Source organism: Eumetopias jubatus, unplaced genomic scaffold, assembly GCF_037043125.1.
Source record: "Eumetopias jubatus isolate StellerSeaLion01/CBP00866 unplaced genomic scaffold, mEumJub1_p1.0 scaffold_11, whole genome shotgun sequence".
NCBI lineage: Eukaryota > Metazoa > Chordata > Mammalia > Carnivora > Otariidae > Eumetopias > Eumetopias jubatus.
The window spans coordinates 107,554,451-107,578,479 of record NW_028274817.1 but is presented as its reverse complement, the minus strand read 5'-3'; the positions used below and the strand labels follow the sequence as shown (position 1 = coordinate 107,578,479).

The following is a 24,029-nucleotide window of genomic DNA, read 5'->3' as shown; positions in this document are numbered from 1 at the left end:
AGTGGGAGAGAGAGTGGGGGGAGGGGCAAAGGAAGAGGAGAGAGAGAGTCTTAATCAGGCTCCACGCTCAGCACAGAGCCCACTGTGGGGCTCGATCTCACAACCCTGAGATCCTGACCTGAGCCGAAGTCAAAACTTGGACACTTAACTGACTGAGACACCCAGGTGCCCCGTGGACTTTACATTTTAAAGGCCACTAAAGATAGGGGCGCCTGGGTGGCTCAGTCGGTTAAGCGTCTGACTCTTGGTTTCAGCTCAGGTCATGATCTCATGGGTCATGGCACTGAGCCCCACACTGGGCTCCAGGCTCAGTAGGGAGTCTGCTTGAAGATTCTCTCCTTTTGCCCCTACCCCACTTGCATGCTTGTATGCATGCGCACACGCACGCAAGCTCACTCTCTCTCTCCCTCTCAAATAAGTAAATCAATCTTTTTTAAAACCCACTGAAGATAAAGAGCCACAAATGTGAGAATAAGGAAAATTCACCATGAAAATATAAAAATTCTGAACTTGCTTATACCCAATAACATAGTCTTGTTTCAAAATGGATTGTTGGGGCACCTGGGTGGCTCAGCTGTTAAGCGTCTGCCTTTGGCTCAGGTCATGATCCCAGGGTCCTGGGATCGAGCCCCGCATCGGGCTCCCTGCTCTGTGGGAAGCCTGCTTCTCCCTCTCCCACTCCCCCTGCTTGTGTTCCCTCTCTCACTGTGTCTCTCTCTGTCAAATAAATAAATAAAGTCTTTGAAAGAAAGGATTGATAAATTTGATGACTTTTAAAATGAAAAACTTCCATATAACCAAAAAAAAAAAAAACCACTATTTTTTTAAACCAAAGACACTATTAACAAAGAAAAATATCCTAGCCACAGATTTGGTACATGTCTGGAGCAAAAATAACAAAAAGGAGGGGTGAGGAGTTAAAATAATAAATTATATAAAAGGGTGATTACAAATGAGTAAGAAAAAGATGAAGAAGCCATTAAAAATGGACAAAGGTCATGAATTGGCAATTCAAGTAGAATTAAGAATATATGGCCAAGAAATATGAAAAGATCAACATCGCATTAATCAAATTCAAACCATAATAAGATACCATGTCATACCCATCAGGTATGCAAAAACCAAAGAGTCTGAAAATACCAACTAGGCAAGAATTCCCATTCACTGCTAGTAGAAGTTATGAATTGGCATAATCACTCCGGAGAGCCATTTGGCTCTATTCCATAAAATTGAACATGCATAAACACTTTGACCCAGCATTCCAGTCCTAGGTAAATACCTGATAAATTATTGCTCCTGTACTCAAGGATATATACAAGAATGTTCATAACAGTGCTGTTTAAAACAGTAGGGGAAAAAAAGAAACAATCTAAATGTATATCAACAGGAAATTTTTTAAATCTTGAATCCTCTGAAGAGGAATTTTAAACCCATCAGTTCATAATACATTACACAAATCACAGAGTTTCAAGGTCCCTACTTCTTTTTTTCAGAAATATTTAAATGCTTAAAATTTAATATTTCCTTCTTGTATCCCTTTCACACAAATTAATAAATATAAACATTCCAACTGGGAGAAACATGCAGTACTAGGGTATTAACTAGAAAAAACTGTGTGGCTTTCTGTCTCCCATGATGGCTCACAGGGTTGAAATGCCTTGTTGAACTTACCGTGATTCAGGTATTGGCCCTCAGATATGCAGGTCAAAAACGGGATTTGTCATTTCATTAAAGGTGAAACATGTGTCCCTAGTAGGACTCACATCAACTGAAAGACTTATATATGAAATAAAAACACCAGTTTCTTAATTCATAATGAGAGGTGAGACTGCTTGGGGGCCATAGGAAACCCAATTATAATCAGGGAAATTCACTGTTGAACATGGACTCTGTTTCATACAGCTAAGATACATTCACTAGAATGTAAGCACAGTGAGAGCAGAGATTTTTTTCACTATTTTTAGATTTTATTTATATTCAAGTTAGTTAACATATGTATATTATTAGTTTCAGGGGTAGAATTTAGTGATTCATCAGTTGTATATACCACCCAGTGCTCATTACATCAAGTGCCCTCCTTAATGCCCATGAGATTTTTGTCTGATTTTTCTACTGCTATAATTCCAGAGACTATAACAACAGCTGACAAGATAAAAATCTGTTAAGCAAATGAATAAGGAGAGACTGATGTATCCATCTCCACAATACTCAAAGACCCATCTCAAGACTCAACTACTGGAGTTCTTGCATCAGGGTATTCTTGTTCCAGTATAGTGCCAAATTGGGTAGGGCCAATCTTGGCCTCTGAAATTCTTCTTTTTCTGTGCTTCCAGCACTGATCCTAGTAGACACCTATAGTTGCCTATCCTACAGCCATTCTCTTCTAATTCCTTGCTAAGAGAATCCTAATTTTGTTCTGGGGCTGCAATGTGCCCAACTTCAAAGAAAGAATCACAATTCATCTTGGCTGAACACAGCGTATCTGTTCCCCTTTGCCGGATACCCACTGTCCCAGCCTCCCTTGAAGCCGTGGGATAAGACATAAAGGGAAGACTTCTGGGGTATTCTGGGAAAGTTGTCACTTGCCAGATAAAAAGACAGATAGATCCTCATTAGGAGAAAGATTAATTGCTCCTGACCTTTCCTCCCTGCTTGGGAAGCTGATGTGAAGACATGATGCCTGGAGCTACTGCTTAGAGCAATAGAATGATATTGCTTAGAGCTACATCCCTGCTATGTTCATGAGATGGATTAAGGATGACTGGCAGAGAAGAAGGGTGTTAAAAGCCCAGGTCCTTGATACATAGTTAACTGGTGAACTAGCTCTGGAACTGGCTACCTCCAGGGTTCTGAGGTTTTTTGTTGTTTTTTTTTTTTAAGTTTCTATGACTGAGGAAGGAGTTAAGATGGCAGAGAAATAGGGGGACCCTAAGCTTGCCTTGTCCCTCAAACACAGCTAGATAAATCATTTTGAACACCCAAGAAATCAATCTGAGGACTGAGAGAGCAAAACTGCATAAATGGAGTTAGAAAAACAGACAGCTCGTGGAAGGTAGGAGCTGTGGAGAGTTGATTTGGGGAAGAACCATGGGTGCTGCAAAGGGGAGGGAGCCCTGAATACGAAGAGGAGAGAGAGAAAGAGAAAGAGAGGGAGAGAGGGAGAGAAGGTGCATGCAGAGGATAGCACAAGAAAAATTCTTCCCCCTCCCAAAAAAAGAAAAACTCTTCCCTAAAACCGTGGACTGGGAAAAGGAGAGGGGCTGGCTACCACAAGTTTTTATTAGCAGCAGAGTGCAAAGTCTGATGTTTTGGAGATCCACGCCATCACCAGGATTGTGCCTGGTGGGCTTGGCGGTGCTCCAGTGCGGAAGGAGGGCAGAGACCTGGGAGCAGGCAGCATGGTCTGAGGATCCCCTGGGCTGCACAGGGAGAAACACTTCCCCTGCTTGGACTGCACTTGGGAGAGGTGGCACAGCCTGTCCAGGGACAAAAGAACTGGCAGCGCCGATGTGCTGCCCTATTCACTTAGCATAGGAAGAGAGACACAGGTTGAGGGCAACAAACCTTGGTGCTGGCTTTTTTGCTGCTCTTTATCATAAACTCGGCGCGACTGATTTCTGAGACAACCCAACACCGGCCACAGTGCAAAACCCTCCCCCAGAAAATCGGCACAGGTGTCTGCACTGCATGGATCTCTAAAATACAGAGTTTTGAAACCCAGCCGCTTGCATGAGATAAAACACAGGAGTACTGTGCTGCCTGGAAGGCAAACAGCCTACACACAGACAGGGTGAGGGCAGGGATCTGATGGGAGCCTGGAACACTGGAGGGGTGATTGTTCGCTCTTCTGTGAGGGATTCCCAAGGCATGAACTTCCCACTCTGGGGACAAGAGCATTCCATGCTCTCCCCGCCCCCCCGCCCCTGCCCCGCAATCAGCACTGACCAACTTCAGTGAGCAAAACACCACCACCCATTGGAGGCTGGAGCCCCTTACACCAAGCCCAGCCCCACTGTGCTCTGCAGACGCATCTCCACTAGGGCAAGTCCACCTGAGAATCAGCACAGCAGGCCCCGCCCCCAGGAGGCCCGCACAAACCCCTTGCACATACCAAGTCTACTGATCATAGAGTGCTATAAAGCTTCAGCTCTATGGGAAATAGGATCTAGCTTCCTTTTTTTTAGATCTAGCTTCTTTTTTTAGAAAAAGATTTTATTTATTTGAGAGAGAGAGGGGTGGGGAAAATAGGACACAAGCAGGGAGAGGGGCAGAGGGACAAGCAGAGTGAGGAACCCAAGGCGGGGGTGCTTGATCCCAGGACAAGCAGCAAGGGGAAAAAAGTCCTTACCTATACCTACAAGAGAAGACAGACCAGGTTCCCAGCAGATCTGTCCACAGAAATTGGGCAGGCCAAAAGAGAATGGCAGGATATATTCAACGTGCTGAATGGGGAAAATATGCAGCCAAGAATCTTTTATCCAGCAAGGCTGTCATTCAGAATATAAGGAGAGATAAAGAGTTTCCCAGATAAACAAAAGTAAAGTAATTCATGACCACTAAACCAGCCCTGCAAGAAATATTAAAGGGGACTCTTTGAGTGGGGGGAAAAAAGACCAAAAGCAACAAAGACTAGAAAGGAACAGAGAACATCACCAGAAACACCAACTTTACAGGTAACATAGTGGCACTAAATTCATATCTTTCGATAATCACTCTGGTTTAAATGGACTAAATGCTCCAGTCAAAAGACATAGGGTATCAGTATGGATTAAAAAAAGACCCATCAATATGCTGCTTACAAGAAACTCATTTTAGACCTAAAGACATCTGCAGATTGAAAGTGAGGGGATGGAGAACCATCTATCATGCTAATGGACACCAAAAGAAAGCTGGAGTAGCCATACTTATATCAAACAAACTAGATTTTAAACCAAAGACTGTAACAAGGGAAGGGCATTATATCATAATTAAGGGGTCTATCCATCAATAAGATCTAACATTGTAAATATTTATGCCCCCAACTTGGAAGCACCCAAACATATAAATAGGTTAATAACAAACATAAAGAAACTTATTGATAATAATGCAATAGTAGTAGGGGACTTTAACACCCCACTTACCATAATGGACAGATCATCTAAGCAGAAAATCAACAAGGAAACAATGGCTTTGAATGACTCACTGGATCAGATGTACTTAACAGATATATTCAGAACATTTCATCCTAAAGCAGAGGAATACACATTGTTTTCGAGTACACGTGGAAACACTCTCCAGACTAGATTACATACTGGGTCACAAATCAGGCCTCAACCAGTGCAAAAGGACTGAAATCATACCATGCAAATTTTCAGACCACAGTGTTATGAAACTTGAAGTCAACCACAAGAAAAAATTTAGAAAGACCACAAACACACTGAGGTTAAAAACATCCTACTAAAGAATGAATGGATGAGGCACCTGGGTGGCTCATTCAGTTGAGCATCCGACTCTTGGTTTTGGCTCAGGTCATGATCTCAGGGTTGTAAGATCGAGCCCCACGTTGGGCTCCACGCTCAGCAGGGAGTCTGCTGGAAGATTCTCTCTCCTTCTCCTCCTGCCCCTCCCCATTCTCTAAAATAAATAAATAAATCTTAAAAAAAATGAACAGGTTAGCCAGGAAATTAAAGAAGTAATTAAAAATACACATGGAAGCAAATGAAAATGAAAACACAAGAGTCCAAAACCTTTGGAACACAGCAAAGGCAGTGCTAAGAGGGAAGTATATTGCAATACAGCCTACCTCAAGAAGTAAGAAAAGTCTCAAATACACAACTTAACCTTACACCTAAAGGAGCGAGAAAAGGAACAGCAAATAAAGCCTGAAGCCAGCAGAAGAAGGGAAATAATAAAAATTAGAGCAGAAATAAATGATATAGAAACAAACAACAAAAAAAGAGGAGAAAAGATCAACGAAACTAAGAGCTGGCCTTTGAAAGAATTAATAAAATCAATAAAAGGAGAATTACAGGCCAATAACCCTGATGAACGTGGATGCAAAAATTCTCAACAAGATACTAGCAAATTGAATCCAACAGTACATTAAAAGAATTATTCACCAAGATCAAGTGGGATTTATTCCTGGGCCGCAGGGGTTGTTCAATAGTCACAAATCAATCAACGTGATATACCACATTAATAAAAGAAAGGATAAGAACCATATGATCCTCTCAATAGATGCAGAAAAGGCATTTGATAGAATACAGCATCCATTCTTGATAAAACTCTCAACAAAGCAGGTATAGATGGAATATACCTCAACATCATAAAAGCTATATATGAAAGGGTGCTTGGGTGGCTCAGTTGGTTGAGCGACCGCCTTCGGCTCAGGTCATGAGACTGGAGTCCCAGAATCGAGTCCCGCATCGGGCTCCCTGCTCAGCGGGGAGTCTGCTTCTCCCTCTGACCCTCCCCCCTCTCGTGTGCGCTCTCTCTCTCTCTCATTCTCTCTCTCAAATAAATAAATAAAATCTTTAAAAAAAAAAAGAAAACAAACCAAAATATATTTTTAAAAAAGCCATATATGAAAGACCCACAGATAAAATCATTCTCAACAGGGAACAACTGAGAGCTTTTTCTCTATGATCAGGAACAAGACAGGGATGTCTACTCCCACCATTACTATTTAGCATAGTACTGAAAGTCTTGGCCTCAGCAATCAGACAACAAAAAGAAATAAAAGGCATCCAAATAGGCAAAGAAGAAGTTAAACTTTCACTATTGGCAGATGACATGATACTCTATGCAGAAAACCCAAAAGACTCCACCAAAAAATTGTTAAAACTAATACATGAATTCAACAAAGTCAAAGGATGTAAAATCAATGTACAGAAATTTGTTGCATTTCTATACACCAATAATGAAGCAGGAGAAAAAGAAATCAAAGAATCGATCCCATTTACAATTGCACCAAAAACAATAAGACATCTAGGAATAAACCTAACCAAAGAGGTATAAGATCTGTACTCTGAAAACTACAGAACACTTATGAAAGAAATTGAAGCGGGCACAAGGAAATGGGGGAAAAAATTCCGTGTTCATGGATTGGAAGAACAAACACTGTTAAAATGTCTATACTACCCAAAGCAATCTACACATTTAATGCAATCCCTATGAAAATACCAAAAGCATTGTTCCCAGAGCTCCAACAATCCTAAATTTTGTATGGAACCACAAAAGACCCCAAATAGGCAAAGCAATCTGAAAGAAGAAAAGCAAAGCTGGAGGCATCCCAATTCCAGACTTCAAGCTCTATTACAAAGCTGTAGTCATCACGACAGTACGGTGCTGGCACAAAAACAGACACACAGATCAATGGAACAGAATAGAAAACCCAGAAATGGACCCACAACTAAGTAGCCAACTAATCTTCGACAAAGCAGGAAAAAAAAATATCCAATGTTAAAAAGACAGTATCTTCAACAAATGGTGTTGGGAAAACTGGACAGCCATATGCAGAAGAATGAAACTGGACCACTTTCTTACACCATACACAAAAATAACTCAAAATGGATGAAAGACCTAAATGTGAGACAGGAATCCACCAATATCCTAGAGGAGAACACAGGCAGCAACCTCGTCGACCTCGGCCGCAGCACCTTCTTACCAGACACGCTGCCAGAGGCAAGGGAAACAAAAGCAAAAATGAAATGTTGGGACTTCATCAAGATAAGAAGTTTCTGCATGGCAAAGGAAAGTTAAAAATAGAACTATCTTATGACCCAGCAATTGTACTAGTAGATATTTACCCAAAGGATATAAAAATACAGATTCGAAGAGTTACATGCACCCTGATGTTTATAACAACATTATCAACGATAGTGAAACTATGGAAAGGACCCAAGTATCCATCGACAGATGAATGGATAAAGAAGATGTGGCATATGGAACGGAATACAATGGACTATTACTCAGCCATCAAAAAGAATGAAACCTTGCCATTTGCAACAACGTGGATGGAGCTAGAGTGTATTATGCTAAGTGAAGTAAATCAGTGAAAGACAAATACTGTATGATTTCACTCATATGTGGAGTTTAGGAAACAAAACAGATGAACATATGGGAAGGGGGTAAAAAGAGAGAAGGAAGCAAACCATAAGAGACTCAACTGTAGAGAACAAACTGAAGGTTGATGGCGGGAAGTCCATGGGGAATGGGCTAAATGAGTGATGGGTATTAAGGACGGCACTCGTTATGATGAGCACTGGGTGTTGTATGTAAGCAATGAATCACTAAATTCTACTCCTGAAACCAATATTACACTATATGTTAATTAGCTGAAATTTAAATTAAAATTTGGAGAAAAAAATTAAGTTTCTATGACTTAAGCTACTATAAGTAGGCTCTTCTGTTAGCTGTAGTTAAAAGCATTCCTAACTGATAAAATGATCAAGTTCATTATAAGACATACCACCTCTCTCTAGGTATGTTAATACATTCAATCAGTTTATAGTCAAATATTAACTGGTCTGGGATACATTTTGAATTATCTCTACTTTATTTCAAGTTTCACTTTCAGAGGCTACCTTTCCTTCACTCATATCTAATTCCACTACCCCAATCATGCAATCACCCCAACTGTCACAGCCCTGAGTACTTCAGGTCTCCTTTCCCAGCACTCCTTTCCCTGATCTGTTACTTCTTTCAAGTCTTTCCAACCCGTGCCAGATTGCAGGTATTTCTCAATCAAAATGATCTCTTTTATCATGATAAACAATTGATTTCAGTGCTGAAGGTATCAGATGTCGTTGATGCCATCATTAACAAAAGCTATAGAATTCCATTTGTGGGAGTCTGGATACCACATTTACTTACTTATTCTTTATCTCATTCCAGTTTCAAGAGGGTAAAAACAAGATGTTTTATGCTTTTCCTTTGGTGGTTTCTTACCTGATAGAGGAACAACAGCAGTCCTGTATTTCCATTTGTCCTATTTGTTCTTTGCTCCTTTTTCCCTCTTTCCCGGTCTTCCCTTGGGTTATTTTTTATGAGTCCATCTTGCCTCCTCTATTGACAAAGTAGCCACACCTTTTTAATTTTTTTAGTAGTTGCTCTAAGCTTTACAATATGCATCTTTAACTTATCACCATCTGCCTTTGCATGTTACAGCATTTAACATACAACGTAAGGATCTTTTAACGACATCCTCGCAATCTCCCCCGTTCTTTCTGCTGTTGTGCTTATACTTTCTACCTCTATAAATGTCATAAATCTCATAATATACTGTTATTTGTACAAAATCAGTTAAGTCTCTTTTAAAGATATTAGAAACAAGAAAAATGTCTTTGATATTACCCACATATTTACCATATTTCCTCTCCCTTCCTTTGTGTAAAGTCATGTGTCCATCCGGTATCCTTTTCCTTCAGCCTGAAGAACTTCCTTTAACATTCCTTGTAGTAGAGGTTCACTAGTGATGAATGCTCTTGGCTTTGACTCAACTGAAATGTCTTTATTTTGCCTTCATCTTTGCAGAACATTTCCACTGGATATAAAATTCTCGGTTCACAATGTTTTTCTTGTAATGCTTTAAAGATGTTCCACCATCTTCTGGTTTGCATTATTTTTGATAACAAACCAGTGATTAATCTCATCTTTAAGATGTTCTCTTTATCACTGGTCTTCAGAAATTTAATTCTGTAGCGCCTTGGTGTGCTTTGTGTTTTTGCTGCTTGGGGTTCACTGGGATTCTTGGATACGTTGAAGAGAGTTTTCAATGAATTTGAAATAATCTGGGAGTTGAACAACAGAATTACAAAACTGCACATTGTGTTTCATTGTTGACATGTTGCTAAAGGTAAATGAAGAGTGCTTAACCACTATTCACAGCTCCTTAACAGCTTTTTCTTTTTAAACATGGTTTCAGAGACGAGGTACTGAAAAGAAAGTTTGGGAAATTGTTCTGTCTGCTGTCCTGCCCAGATTCTAAGCACCGTAACTCCATAATTTCCCTCTATTTTATAGGTAAAATACCTGTAAAAAGGAGAAAGGAAAAAAGTTGTGTGAATTAATATGTTCTGCATAATGGCCTTTCCAACATGTTCTCCTATTTTCACTAAGCCACTTTTAAAAAAAAAAAATCTCCAGGTACGATTTATAGTTGAATATTAAATCAGGTCATGGATGAGGTCCACTTCTAAAGTTAGACAGAGTTGTAAATAATTTATCCTGGGGATGTGTTCTGGATTGAACCTTGTCTACATGATGTCTGGCCAGGCAGATAAAATACTCCAGGCAGAGTACAGTAGGGATTATAATACTGATTACCCAGCCTCTGTAATGATTCCTGATTCTATGACCACTGGGGCAGGCCTCATTGGTTGGCAAATATTAACAGAATCACTGCACAATTATTATTCATGAGGAAGATCAAAGCTTCATGAAATAAGAGAATGATCCTGCATAAGGGCAGAATAAAAATACGTTTAGAGATAAATCCTTCTCTGTCCTTATTGGATCATTCACAATTATTCTTCCTAATCCAAAAATTATTATACTTCTTATATCACCAGCTAGACAGAAAGGAATAAACATTTAGAGGGTACCTACTTTATTCTAAGCACTCTATAAAGGGTTTTTACAACACTATTTAATATTTACAACCATAGGAGGAGGAAACAAACTCCATGTTACAGATAAGCACACCGAGATTCAAGAATCTCATCCAAAATCACAGAGCTGGTAACTGGCAGCACTGGAATTTGCCTCTAGGTCTGCCTGGCCTCAAAACTTCCTGCTTTTGCTGCCATACAGTGCATTCAGCTCCATCTTCCAAAAAGTACTCCCTAAGAGGCGCCTGGCTGGCTCAGTCGGAGGAGCATGCAACTCTTGATCTCGGGCTTGTGAGTTTAGGCCCCATGTTGGGTGTAGGGATTACTAAAAATAAATAAATAAACTTTAAAAAAAAGAAGTACTTACTGAGCTAACTACACTTTGGTTTCATGTCAACAGGTTGGCATTCTCTAAGTTACTTGCTTAGGGGAAAAAACCCCCTCCTCCTGTCAGATGATGAGTGTGTACTCTATCTGGAAGGGAATAATATGAAGGAAGAGCTATGGACCATTTTCAAAGTACTGGGCTAGCACTCATCTCAGAAAGAATGACGATAGTGTCATGCCCCAGATTCACTGGCGAGATGTTCAAAGGGGAATCCTCCAGGAACACAAAGTCCTGTGGCCTCTGGCATTCTCCTGTGAAGAAGTCTGGATGGGAGTGGCTGCTTGCAGCCTCTTAGGGTGGCCTGGATCTCTGAGCAAGTTGATGGTTTACTGTAGGTGTTTCTGATCCATATTGCAGAGTCCTGCTTATCAGTCCCAGCCTTGGGACAGGGGGCAGGGGCATAAGGCAGAGGAGGAAGGCTTAGGAAAAGGAAGAAATTGAGGAGAGGAACTGTCAAGACCAAGCATTCTTTTTTTAAAATATTTTATTTATTTATTCATGAGAGACAGAGAGAGAGGGGGGTGGAGGCAGAGGGAGAAGCAGGCTCCTCCATGAGCAGGGAGCCTGATATGGGACTCGATCCCAGGACCCCAGGATCACGACCTGAGCTGAAGGCAGATGCTCAACCATCTGAGCCACCCAGGCGCCCAAGACCAAGCATTCTTTGCTGTAGTTAAAACAAGGCGTGTGCTAGTGAAACTTAATTTGTGAGAAGTGGACCAAATGTGTGGAATGTTCACAGTTTTCTGCCTGAGCTCCAACCTCAGGACAGTATTTAATACACGGTCTGTTTTTTAATTTTCCATTTTTGCTATAAGATCTATGAGGTATAGTAAAAGATCTCTTGACTTAGAATCAGGAGACCTGAGTTATATTTCTGACTCTGCCGCCTTCTAGCTGTGTGACCTTGGACGAGTACTTTACCCTCTCTGGACTTCAGTTTGCTTAGCTATTAGATGAGAAATTTGTACTAGTGAATCACTATCATTCTGCATTTCTATGATGACAGAAGTCTCAACAGTAGAGGTTGGAGAACTTTAAAGAAAAAAACCTTATTATTCCAGATTATATTCATCCAGGCTAGCTGTGTTTAAATGGCTGATTTCATTCCCAGTTTTCCCTGAAGCTCTGGAATGGAAATGTATAATTAACCATTTTTTTTAGAACAACAACAAATATCTTTTTAATTTAATAAAATCTAGATGACAAAACAGAGCACACGTAAAAAAATAAGTTATAATACATAGTAATTAAGACTAAATGAAATCACATCTGTAAAATGCCAAGCAAGGCATGCCACTCATAATAGGCACTAAGAAATGCTAGTTGCATATCTCGTTTTTTCCTCTCCTATACATCCTCCTATAATTAGTCTTTTAAGGAGACCTTAAAATGTATTACAGTTCTCTCAATCCTATGGTCCTGGGTCCCCTTTTGATCTTCTTGTACCCCTTCTCTTACCTCCATCATCTCTTCAAAAGGAATGACTCAACCCCTTATCCTCTACCTCCAGAATCAGTTCTAAGGTAATAACCTTTGTTGTCTCTAGCACAATATGCCCAACATCCGCTCACATCAGGGCCAGAACATGGGTCTGTTCCTTGTTCCTCAAGTCAGACAGACGCTTGCTTGGGTGGAGTTCACTCCCTTGCCCTTCCTTCTTTGAAGTATCTTCTATTTTCCTGGATTCACAGTTAACACTTAATTGCCAGTTTATGAATGGTACAAAGATTTGTAAGCTGGATTCTGAACTTGAAAATCTATTGCATGTACCCAGGGGCCATAGGGAAAAGAGGGGGTGTCTTATACTTTGTGCACTAACAGGCAATTATTTCCTATGATCTTCCTGAGTAACCTCCATACCCAGATTCAAAGAGCTGATACTTTGGGAGGCCTAAGGATGGCTCACTGCACTTTGCAGGTTTCCTAAGTATTTGTGAGGGGTTAGAGCCTTGATCCTTGAGCTGAGTGGTTGGCAGCAGTCTTCCCTTCAGACAGGATTTCCGAAGGGGAGAGAGGGAGGGTGGCCTAGAGGAGGAAGGTGACACTGAATAGGTGACAAACTGTATCTGCCCCCTCAGTTCTGATTGTTCCTGTCCCTTTTCTCTAGGAAGCTGGATCCCTTCCATCCACAACTAGAACCTGCAATGTTTAACTGTAAGACCCTGGCGAGCAGGGACTATGTCACGTTTCTTTCATATTCCCCAAGCACAGTGCTTGGCAGGAAACAAACCTTAATAAATGTTTGTTAAATGTTAAATAAAAAAACAGGCTTTTACTGACCTTTAAATGCAGAATGACCTCAAAGTGACCTCCATGATCCTGCCTCCTGTTGTTTATGCTTTTGTGTGCCCCCCTCTCTGCTTGTGCATGGGCAGCACTGGTGACTTGCTTTGAACCAAGAGACCATGATAAGGGTGACACGGTGTCACTCCCATGATTATGTTACATTACGTAAAGCCCTCTCTTGCCAGGCAACACAAGCAAAACTAGACAAATGGGACAACATCAACCTTAAAAACATCTGTACCTCAAAGGGAACAATCAACAGAGTAAAAAGGCAACCTAAGGAATGGGAGAAAATATTTGCAAATCATGTATCTGATAAAAGGTTAATATCCAGAATACAGAATGAACTCCTACAGCTCAACCATAAAAAAACAAATAACCTGTTTAAAAATGGCCAAAGAACCTAAATGGACATTTCTCCAATGAAGATATACAAATGGCCACAAGCATATGAAAAGATGTTCAACATCACTAATCATCAGAGAACCACAGTCAAAATCACAGTGAGCTACCACCTCACACCTGTTAGGATGACCACTAACCCCCAAAAAATGAAAACAAAAATAAGACCCGGAAAATAACAAGCACTGGTGCAGATGTGGAGAAAAAGAGAAGCCCCGTGCACTGTTGGTGGGAATGGAAAATGGTGCAGCCTCTATGGAAAATGGTGTACAGGTTCCTTAAAAATTAAAAATAGAAATACCATATGATCTAGCAATCCCGTTTCTGGGTATAGATCCTAAAGAATTGAAAACAGGATCTTGAAAAGATATTTGTACACCTATGCTCACTGTACCATTATTCATAAGAGCCAGAAAGTAGAAGCAACCTAAATGCCCATCAATGTGGCATATAATATGATTGCACTCATATGTGGAATTTAAGAAACAAAACAAATGAGCAAAGAGGGAAGAGAGAGAGAGAGAGAAACCAAAAAACAGACTCTTAACTGTAGAGAACAAACTGCTGGTTACCAGAGGGGAGGTGGCTGGGGGATGGGTGAAACAGGTGAAGGGGCTTAAGGACGGCACATGTTGTGATGAGCACCGGGTGAGGTATGGAAGCGTTGAATCACTATATTGTACGCCTGAAACTAATATTACACTGTATGTTAACTAACTGGAATTTAAATAAAGACTTAAACACATAAAATTTGTGAAAGTTTGCCGATAGAAAAAGAAATGTGGGATATACATACAATGGAATATTATTCAACTTTTAAAAAGAAGGAAGTTCTATCATAGGCTACAACACAGATAAACCTTGAGGACATTATGGTAAGTGAAATAAGCCAGTCACAAAAAGACAGTGTATGATTAACTTACATGAGGTATCTAAAGTAGTTAAACTCATAGAGTCGGGAAGCAGAATGGTGATTACCAGGTGCCAGGAGGAAGGGGTAATGAAGAGGTTTTCAATAGGTGTAGAGTTTCAGTTTTGCAAGATGAAAAATTGCTAGAGATTTGTTATACAGCAATATGCACATAGTTAACACTATGGTATTGTACAAATGGTTTAAAATGGTTAAGATGGTAAATTTTATGTTATGTGGGGGTTTTTTCACAATTAAAAGACTCTCCTGCTAACGGACTACTCTGTAGACTCTCCTTGCTGGCTTGATGAAGTAAATGGCCATACTGGGTAAGCGCATGTGATAAGGAACTGCAAGCAGCTTCTAGAAACCACAGGTGGCCTCAACCAACAGACAGTAAGAAGCCAACATCCTCAGTCAAGGAAATGAATTCTACCAATGCTAACAACTTGAGCTTGCAAGTGGATTCTTCTTTGGCCATACTCCCCTGTGAGAATGCAGCCTGGCTGATGCCTTGAGTAGAGGAATCAGCTAAGCCATGCCTGGACTCCCAACCTACAGAAACTGCAATAATAAATGTATGTAATTTAAGCCAATATGTTTGTGGTCATTTGATATATGGCAAAAGATAACTAATACAAAAGGGATGGTATAAAAAACTTGCTTCCAAGTAACTGCTTTGCTATTGTGGAACCCTGAAATAAAAATGGTTCATGGTGGACAGTAATGGCCCTTGGGCCAACAAGACCAGTCTTAAGTCATAAACATTCAGAGACTTGGAATATGTCCGCATCTTTGCCTGAAAGTCACTCATCCTCTATATCTTGTTTCCAGGAGGCAATTGCTGAAGATTTAACACAACTGCCAAGAAGGGGAAAAAAAAGAGTCATGATCACATGTATTAAAGTTCAACCCCAGGGTCTCGATGGTCTCTCTCTACCATAATTCTTTATGATCTTCAGTGAGAGTCCCATGGAATGCAACAGTAACAGCCTGGGGTAGGCTTAGACTAGGATAGTAAATTTATAGATTTCATCTTATAAATACATAGGGCGGCTGGGGATAACTCATTATAACATGAGAATGTCTCTGCCTCAGTCTAACAATACAACCTCTCATTCTTCGGTTATAGGCATTCCTGTGGCAAGAGTCAGAAATGAGCAGAACTTGGCACATTCATGGGATTTCAAGTATGATCACTCCTATTTCTGTATGTTCCCAAACAGTATCTACCACTCCCAATCCTTCTTTTTGGCCAAGGAGATTCTTATCTCCACTTCTTTGCAGAGTGAATGGAATGGAAACTTTCTGACCATTTGGCTCCCTTAGTCCTTTCAATTAGCAATAATCGCGCCTCGGATAAACCTCATTGGCTACGATACTGCCACTGCGCAAAGCTTAGTCCTTACAAGTGCATAAAGTGTTAGTAGCAGGGGGTGGCGGGTGTGTGTGTGAGATGGACAAAAGTAAGCAATGGGGGTGGTTGGAAGCATGCAGGCCATCCCATCTGTGGCTAAGCCAAGCCAGAAACTCAAATGTGGTCAGACTTCCCTGGCAGGTCAAAGTCATTGTCTCAGACCTCCACGTCTTCCCAGATGTGCCAGCAGAAAGGAAAGGACTTTCTTGGTGCCAATGAGAAAAGACACTGATTGGCATGGCTTGGATCACAATATCAACAAAGCAGGTGGCATGCTTTGATTGGCAGCTCCCCCACCACCGCCAAGGAGAACCATCTGTTTGGGTGTAGGGGGAAGATAATTATTCAAAAGCAGAAGATGCTTTTCTGGGAAACAACTAGGTGTCCATTACAAGCCCTGATCTTTCCTCTTGTTCAGTATATTTTGGACTGTACCACGAAGTCCTAGTTCCAGTCATACCTGTGCTCCTTGTGGTGAGCAGTGAATCCCCCTTTTGCCTAAACTAGTTAGAATCAGGTACTAACACTTGCATTCAAGAGTCCTGATTAATATCTTACTCATTACTGACCAGCCTCTTAACTGCAGCCTAAAGTAACATAATACTTTACATTTACAAAGAGAAGTCTTACACTTTTGATGGTCCACCCCTAAAAATGAAACAGATTTCCATGTCCTAACGTATAATTTCTCAAACAAAGAAAAAGGATAGAAAAAGAAAAGAAAATCTTGGCTCAAAACAGGGCGTTTTCCTGGGGCTAGTTGTTTTTATTGATCATTCTCAAAGGGTGTCACCCACACATAGCAAGAAAACCCCCTCTGGGGAAGACCCAAACTCTAGTCTATCCCAAGTATTATAACCTGTGGAATACAGATGTCAGATGTTATCAAAATTTAGATACTTTGAGCTAGAGCAAGCACATCTGGAGAGTCATCTCAAATTATACTTTCATGTAATGAGGAACCTGAATTTACAATGTTTCTCTGGCTTCAGATCAACAAAATTACATCCCTGCTCACCTAGTAATTTCACTTCTAGGAATCTTCCTAAGGAAACAACCAGAAACCTGGGCCAAACCTGGATGGAAAGATGTTCATCAAGCATTATTTATCATTGAAAAAAAAAACAAAACTTCAAGAGAATGGTAAAATAAATTGCACAGAATTGAACTCTAAGAAGCCATTACATTTTCTAAAAAATTTAAATATACTTAATGACGGAAAAATACACTACAAATGTTAATAGTAATAAAGCTAACAGTCCAGGTGCTACACTGAGCACTTTATATGTACTACCTCATTTAAGCCTCACAACAACTAACCATATTAAGGATATTCTTATTACTTACTCATTATAGACAAAGAAATGGTGACTTAACAAGGTTAAGTAAATGGCACAATCACACAGATGCGGAATCCATTTCCAAAGTCGTAATAGCTAAGAAGCCACTACACTACTCTGAAAGATAGAAATTATACTTATAGGATACCAATTTCTTATTATTACACACATACACACAGAGGTCATTTTTAAAATATTTTTTAAAGATTTTATTTATTTATTCATGAGAGACGGAGGGAGAGAGAGAGAGAGAGAGAGAGAGAGAGAGAAGCAGAGGGAGAAGCAGGCTCCCAAGGAGCAGGGAGCCCGATGCGGGACTCGATCCCAGGACCCTGGGATCATGACCCGAGCCAAAGGCAGACGCCCAACCATCTGAGCCACCCAGGCGCCCCATTTTTAAAATATTTTTTAAAGGTACAGCAAAAAAGCACAGACCAGTCAGAACTGACACTACGACTAATCATGATGGAAGCCAGATGTAAACAACCAAAATGGCCATCTAGTTTGAGTTAGCCTTTGCTGTATAACAAACCACCCTAAAATTTAGTAGCTTTAAACAACCATTTTATTGGCTCATGATTCTGTGGTTGATAATGTGGCCTGTGATCAGCTAGGCGGTTATTCTGTTGGTTTTGCCTAGGGTCACTGTGTTGACTTATTAACCAAATCAAAGTTTTTCAGTTAATCCCTTTTTATGCAGTTTTAAATATAAATTCCAGTATCAAGAGTTAACATCGGTCATCCATTGTATCTATTCCTGACAATGGAAAAGCCTAACTTGTTTCACCACTATAAGAAAATTCATATTTCTTACGGTTCTAAGCTTCTACATGTGCACAAATACAATCACAATGAGTTGTTTTTGGTTTTTTTTAGCCATCAGCTTTTCATAATACGCTCTTCTTGGGGCACCTGGCTGGCTCAGTTGGTGGCGCGTGTGACTCTCGACCTCGGGGTTGTGAGTTCAAGCCACAGATTGGGTTGAGAGATTACTTAAAAAATAAACTCTTAAAAAAAAAAAGAATAGGCTCTTCTTGCCATATGGCAAAGTGCAGCATAAAAGCATGAAATTTAGGGCGCCTGGGTGGCTCAGTTGGTTAAGCGACTGCCTTCGGCTCAGGTCATGATCCTGGAGTCCCGGGATCAAGTCCCGCATCGGGCTCCCTGCTCAACAGGGAGTCTGCTTCTCCCTCTGACCCTCCCCTCTCTCATGTTCTCTCTCTCTCTCTCATTCTCTCTCTCAAATAAATAAATAAAATCTTTAAAAAAAAATAAATAAATAAAAGCATGAAATTTAAACTGGAAAAACAGAACACATAGGAAAAAATGAAACAAATTTTAATGACAATCATTATTCTGAAAAACTAAGCAACCGAAACTGAAAACAGCCTTGCTATTGCTTCGACGAGGCAGCTATCATTAGTGCTTAGTCATGGAGGTCTAATATACTGTTATCAAGAAACACAAAGGTAACACACTCTCCTAGTTCCTCCCACAAGTTAATCCAAACAGAGTAGGGAAGGGCCTATGAATGGTCATCCATGTGTCATGGTGTCAGGAAACACAATACCTGAAGTGGCTTAGGCAGATGAGAATCAATGCTATTTTTAAACATCTTTGAGAAAGACATTTCATAAAGCCCCTGGGTGACCCACTATGTATAACCTCCCCAGAGGGTGGGAGGGGTTTAACAAACAGCCTACTTTTGCTTTCTTTTTTACATACGGGATATTGCTAGCAAAGGCAGAGAATCACTTGTTGAATGTTTGGGGGAGGTCATCTGGTGATAGTCCACTTCTCATTCTATGGACTGAAAATGCCGTGGGCCCCTTTCATGCTTTGACATCCTGGAACCCAGGCAGGGGGGCCAAAGCAAGCCCTCAGGGGCTCTGGCTGGGCCAGTGGGTTGTAAAAGAAAAACTGTATCTGCAAGAGGCTTGAATACTTGTTCCAGTGGGTACAATCGAGAAATAGCTATACTCTAATTCAACTGTTCCCAAACATTTTGCTCTCAGGACATTTAAAAATCACTGAAGAATCCAAAAAGCTTAACTTTGACAATCCTATTAAACATAAGAATACACAAGCACACATTCCTTTAGTCACCAGAGCAATGTCATCACACATTCTATAAATCTGTAACTATTTCAAAATAAAAAGCTAAAGAAAAGGGGAAAAAAGCACAGAGGATGGAGCAAGTACTTTCAACAGCAATGGAAGCCAGAAGATAATCTGACATTATCACTAGGCTGAAAGAAAGTAATTTCCAACCTCAACTTCTACAAGCGGTGAAATAAATCCTTCAAGAATTTTAAGATGAATTGAAGACATATTTAGACAAGCAAAGCAGAAAAGCTTTCAAAAGATCTTTACTGAAGGAAATTGTGAAGAGTGTACCTCAGGCAGGAGAGTGTTTCCACGAGGAAGGCCAGATTTAACAAAGAATAAGAAGGAAAAAAATAAGAAAGACAACAGTGTGCTAACTCTAAAAATTACAAGTATGAAAGAAAAATTATTGAGGAATCCAAATAATTTACCTTAGGAAATTTTAGAAAACGCCAAGAATATACAAGCACACATTACATTAGTCATCAGAGCAATGACTTCATCACACACACATCAGGTCGCCTCTGGAAAATTCCAGCAAGAATGAAAAAGGCCAGTGACGTCTTACTATTATTATGAAACTAGTCTTGACACAGACGCCCTGAAAGGAACTTGGGACCCACAGGGTGCCCCGCACCACACTGTAGAACACCGCTGCTCTAACCCCCATGTTGCCCAAGGTTGGTTCTCCTGAGTTTCACTTCCCGACCGGCCAAGGAAGAAACAGCAAGGTCACTGGTCAGGGTTCACAAGAGGAACTCCCCTTTCCCTTTTGCAAAGGCGCCTGGGTGACGTGCACGCCACAAAGTCGGGTTTCCGGGAAGGCTTTGAGAGGTGCCGCTAGAGGGCGCCCCGAGAGAACGCCCGCGACTCACCTCCCCGCCCCCCCCTCCCCGCCCCCGCCCGCGCCCGCGCCCGCGCCCGCGCCCGCCGGGTTCACACGGAAGCCCGGAAGAGAAGGAGGCTCCCGGAAGAGGGGGGCGGTCGCGGCCTCATTGGACGAGGTGCCTCCGCCTCACGGCGGGAGGCGGAGCTTCTTTGCGCTAAAAAGCGGGACCCGGCGGCCGCTAGAGCGCGCAGATTTCGTCGCAACCGGGTGCAGCTTTTCCGTCGCTTACCGAGGTCCGCTGGGTCATGGTGCCAGCCTGACTGAGAAGAGGACGCTCCCGGGAGACGAATGAGGAACCACCTCCTCCTACTGTTCAAGTACAGGGGCCTGGTCCGCAAAGGGAAGAAAAGCAAAAGACGAAAATGGCTAAATTCGTGATCCGCCCGGCCACCGCCGCCGACTGCAGTGACATCCTGCGGCTGATCAAGGTAGCGGGAGGCCCGGATTTCTCCTGGGGCGGGGGGGTGGGAGGTGGGGAGCGGCTCCGGCAGGTCCCCCTCTCTCCGCCCGCCTCCCCCAGCCTCTGCCGGGCCGCTGTGGGCAGGATACTGGGAACGAATCGCCGCCCCGCCCACCCCGTTCCCTCTGAGCTGGCTGGGTCTGGGCCTCACTTAGTTTTCTGCTTCTCTCCCTTTCTCCCATGTGCATCGCCCCAGGAACTGGCTAAATACGAATACATGGAAGAGCAAGTGATGTTAACTGAAAAAGGTAACGCAGCTGTAGCTGGGCGGGGGAAGGGTGTCCGGTACTTGTCATCTTCACCGAGGCCATCACTGTGTGTCCTTGCTGCCCCTTCTTGCAGATCTACTAGAGGATGGTTTCGGAGAGCACCCTTTCTACCACTGCCTGGTTGCCGAAGTGCCCAAGGAGCACCAGTCTCCGGAAGGTAACCGCCCTCCCCTTCCAGAAGCCAAACACCGACTGTTGTATAAAACTTATAGTGTCTGTTGTGTAGAACCACTGACAACACAGGCCAAAGTTACTGAGAAATTGGCCAGAAATAATAGCCAGTGTTCAAACTACTGAGGAAAAAGAAAATAGATGTGCTGCACATAATAATAGGGCGGGTTGAAAGAGCTGTTTAAGTAAGTATCAGAGTGCTGTGGAGACCCGGAAGAGTTTGAGCTGTTTTAAGTAAGTATCAGAATGCTGTGGAGACCCGGAAGAGTTAGGTATAATGTCATTTGTTGTAATTCAGTTTCATAAATGGTTCTTGTTTGACCCTAACGTAACCTTTTTTGTAATTGTGTTAAATCACATTTTTTTCTTTAATTTGTCCCAATCTTCAGGTTACAGTCTCTAGCTTCGCCATGTACATGGCCCTTCCGTGTACATGGATGGGCGGGGAGGTAACTAAAAGATCCTTTACACAATAAAGTAGATGATCATGATAAATGAGGTAAGGTCCTATTATCACACACTTAAAACACGGTAGATCAGAAACTCCAGTGTACTCTCTTCCTGTGTTTGCAAAGGACTATAAAGTGGCTAGAAAGTTTAATTTGAAACCTTTGCCTCCATTTGAAATTATAGACACCCTGTAAGAGGATGTCAGATTGTTTTATTTTTTTTGCTGGTCCCTGTTGACTGGTCAGAAGACAGAGCTAAAAGGGGAAGTTGTTTGGGTGGGTCCTTCATTTTTTTTTTCTGAAGTCTCTTCCCCAAGCTAGAAGAAATGAACGCAAAACATAAGGGATGAGGTACTTTTTGGAGGTATGTGGATGTTATGTAATACCTGTTTCTGGGTACCTCTGCTTCTTCTGGCTTAAAACTGGGGAGAGCAAATTGAAAATCTGTGAATTGGAAGGCAAGTTCTGAAATTAAACGTTGCACTTTTGGCCTGATGTCCTGACCTTAAGGAAGCAGAGTTTCTCAACTACAAATATTTACTATTCTGAACTGCCGTGTAAACCCGACTTATTCCCAAGTCAACATACCAGTATATCAATAGGATGTGAATAATGTGTGTGTTTAGTTTAAGACTATAGCAGTTTTGCTCTGGCAAGTAATGAAAGCATTCTCACGTCCTGAGTGTGAGATCCAGCAGATTGCAGAGTGGCCAGTCCACAATTTTAGCCTCGCTTCAGCTAGCTCTAATGTGTGCTTTTTGCAAATACATGTTCTGAGAACAGTCAGATCATCCAACAGTGGCCTGGACTGCACTAGCATAAAAATCAGGAGACAGTCCCAATTCAGTGGCTACTTATTTCTATAATACATGCATGTCTGTTTTTTTAAAAACCTATGATAGACTTCTGATTTTGCAGCTACAACTTCTATGGGTTGCTTTTCGTCCACATCTCATGTGATACTCTTATTACAGGACACAGCGTTGTGGGTTTTGCCATGTACTACTTTACCTATGACCCATGGATTGGCAAACTGTTGTATCTTGAGGACTTCTTCGTAATGAGTGATTATAGAGGTATGGCTGAGTTTAGGAGGGGTTTGCTCTGAAGAGAAACCAGGGCTTAAAGTCCTAAAGAAGACTTTTTAAACGGTACTTCTCTTTCTTTTAGGCTTTGGTATAGGATCAGAAATTCTGAAGAACCTAAGCCAGGTACGTCTTGGTTTGGGAGGGGGGTGGGTTTGGCTTCCAAGTTTGTTAGGGTTACTGAATGATTTTAATGACTGAATCAGACTTAGGTCTTGGAAAGCAGGTGGAAATGTCACCGAGTTTGTTTTACTCTCCCTTACAACAGGTTGCGATGAAATGTCGCTGCAGCAGCATGCACTTCTTGGTAGCAGAATGGAATGAACCATCTATCAACTTCTACAAAAGAAGAGGTGCTTCTGATCTGTCCAGCGAAGAGGGATGGAGACTCTTCAAGATCGACAAGGAGTACTTGCTAAAAATGGCAGCAGAGGAGTGAGGAGTGCTGGTGCAGACAATGACAGCTTCCATTCTATTTTAGATTAAATTCTCAACTGATCTTGCTTTCTGTCCTGCTTGTAGTCAAATAATAGAATGAACACCCATTCCAAAGCTTTATTACCAGTGGCGTTGTTGCATGTTTGAAATGCGGTCTGTTTAAGATGGCAATCTTGTATGCAGTTTGGAGTCAGATTTCTCCTTGAACATCTTTTGATAAACAACAAGGTGGTATGATCTTAATGTATATGAAAAAAACTTCATTCTTGTGAGTCATTTAAATGTGTACAATGTACACACTGGTACTTAGAGTTTCTGTTTTGATTCTTTTTTTTAATAAACTGCCCTTTGATTTAATTGGTATAAGCATTTTTACTAATCTTTATTTCTCAAGACATGTTTCTTGCTTTTGAATATGAAATAAAAATGGCCAAGAAACATAACCTGATAACCTTACAATTATTGAAAAAGTTTTCAACCCAATTTAAAGTGGTCACAAGCTGTTCTCAAAGTCTAGAAAGAAGCCAGTTGAATTCCATGGTGTTATAGGTAGCAGTGTGTAAAATGACCTGACACTGGTGACTGGACACTTCATCTGACAGAATTTTCAAGAGCTGAGAACCAGGTTAGAAAGCGAAGCCCCTGACAAGCCCATTTGTTACCCACAGAAAAGGCGGAGACAGGCTTCTCAAATACTGGGGGTGGAGGGGGGCACACACCTTGCCCACAACAAGCTCATCCCACACAAAATGCCATTCTGAAGGAGGGAAAGCAGATCGCTTTGCTAATCAGGCAGGAGCGAACCAACATTTTTACAGGAAATGTGC

The 24,029-nt window shown here is 41.4% G+C and overlaps 1 protein-coding gene and 1 pseudogene across 1 annotated transcript; one reads left to right on the top strand and one right to left on the bottom strand.

Annotated features, from left to right (window-relative positions):
* Positions 1 to 15,909: 15,909 nt before the first annotated feature.
* On the bottom strand, positions 15,910 to 15,977 carry LOC114223652 (U4 spliceosomal RNA; annotated as a pseudogene).
* A 4,521-nt stretch (positions 15,978 to 20,498) lies between these two features.
* SAT1 (spermidine/spermine N1-acetyltransferase 1) lies at positions 20,499 to 23,559 on the top strand. Its single transcript, XM_028122579.2, has 6 exons — positions 20,499 to 20,758; positions 20,987 to 21,038; positions 21,133 to 21,216; positions 22,654 to 22,755; positions 22,850 to 22,890; positions 23,033 to 23,559. Exons 1-6 carry the CDS (start codon positions 20,693 to 20,695, stop codon positions 23,201 to 23,203), a joined length of 516 nt encoding a protein of 171 aa, XP_027978380.1. The 5' UTR covers positions 20,499 to 20,692; the 3' UTR covers positions 23,204 to 23,559.
* Positions 23,560 to 24,029: the final 470 nt, after the last annotated feature.

Excerpts from the sequence above, each read along its gene's own strand:
- SAT1 (XM_028122579.2), top strand. The coding sequence starts at position 20,693 with ATGGCTAAATTCGTGATCCGCCCGGCCACCGCCGCCGACTGCAGTGAC. Across the intron at positions 20,759-20,986 it reads ACATCCTGCGGCTGATCAAG|GAACTGGCTAAATACGAATA; the intron begins GTAGCGGGAGGC and ends GCATCGCCCCAG. Across the intron at positions 22,891-23,032 it reads TTCTGAAGAACCTAAGCCAG|GTTGCGATGAAATGTCGCTG; the intron begins GTACGTCTTGGT and ends CCCTTACAACAG.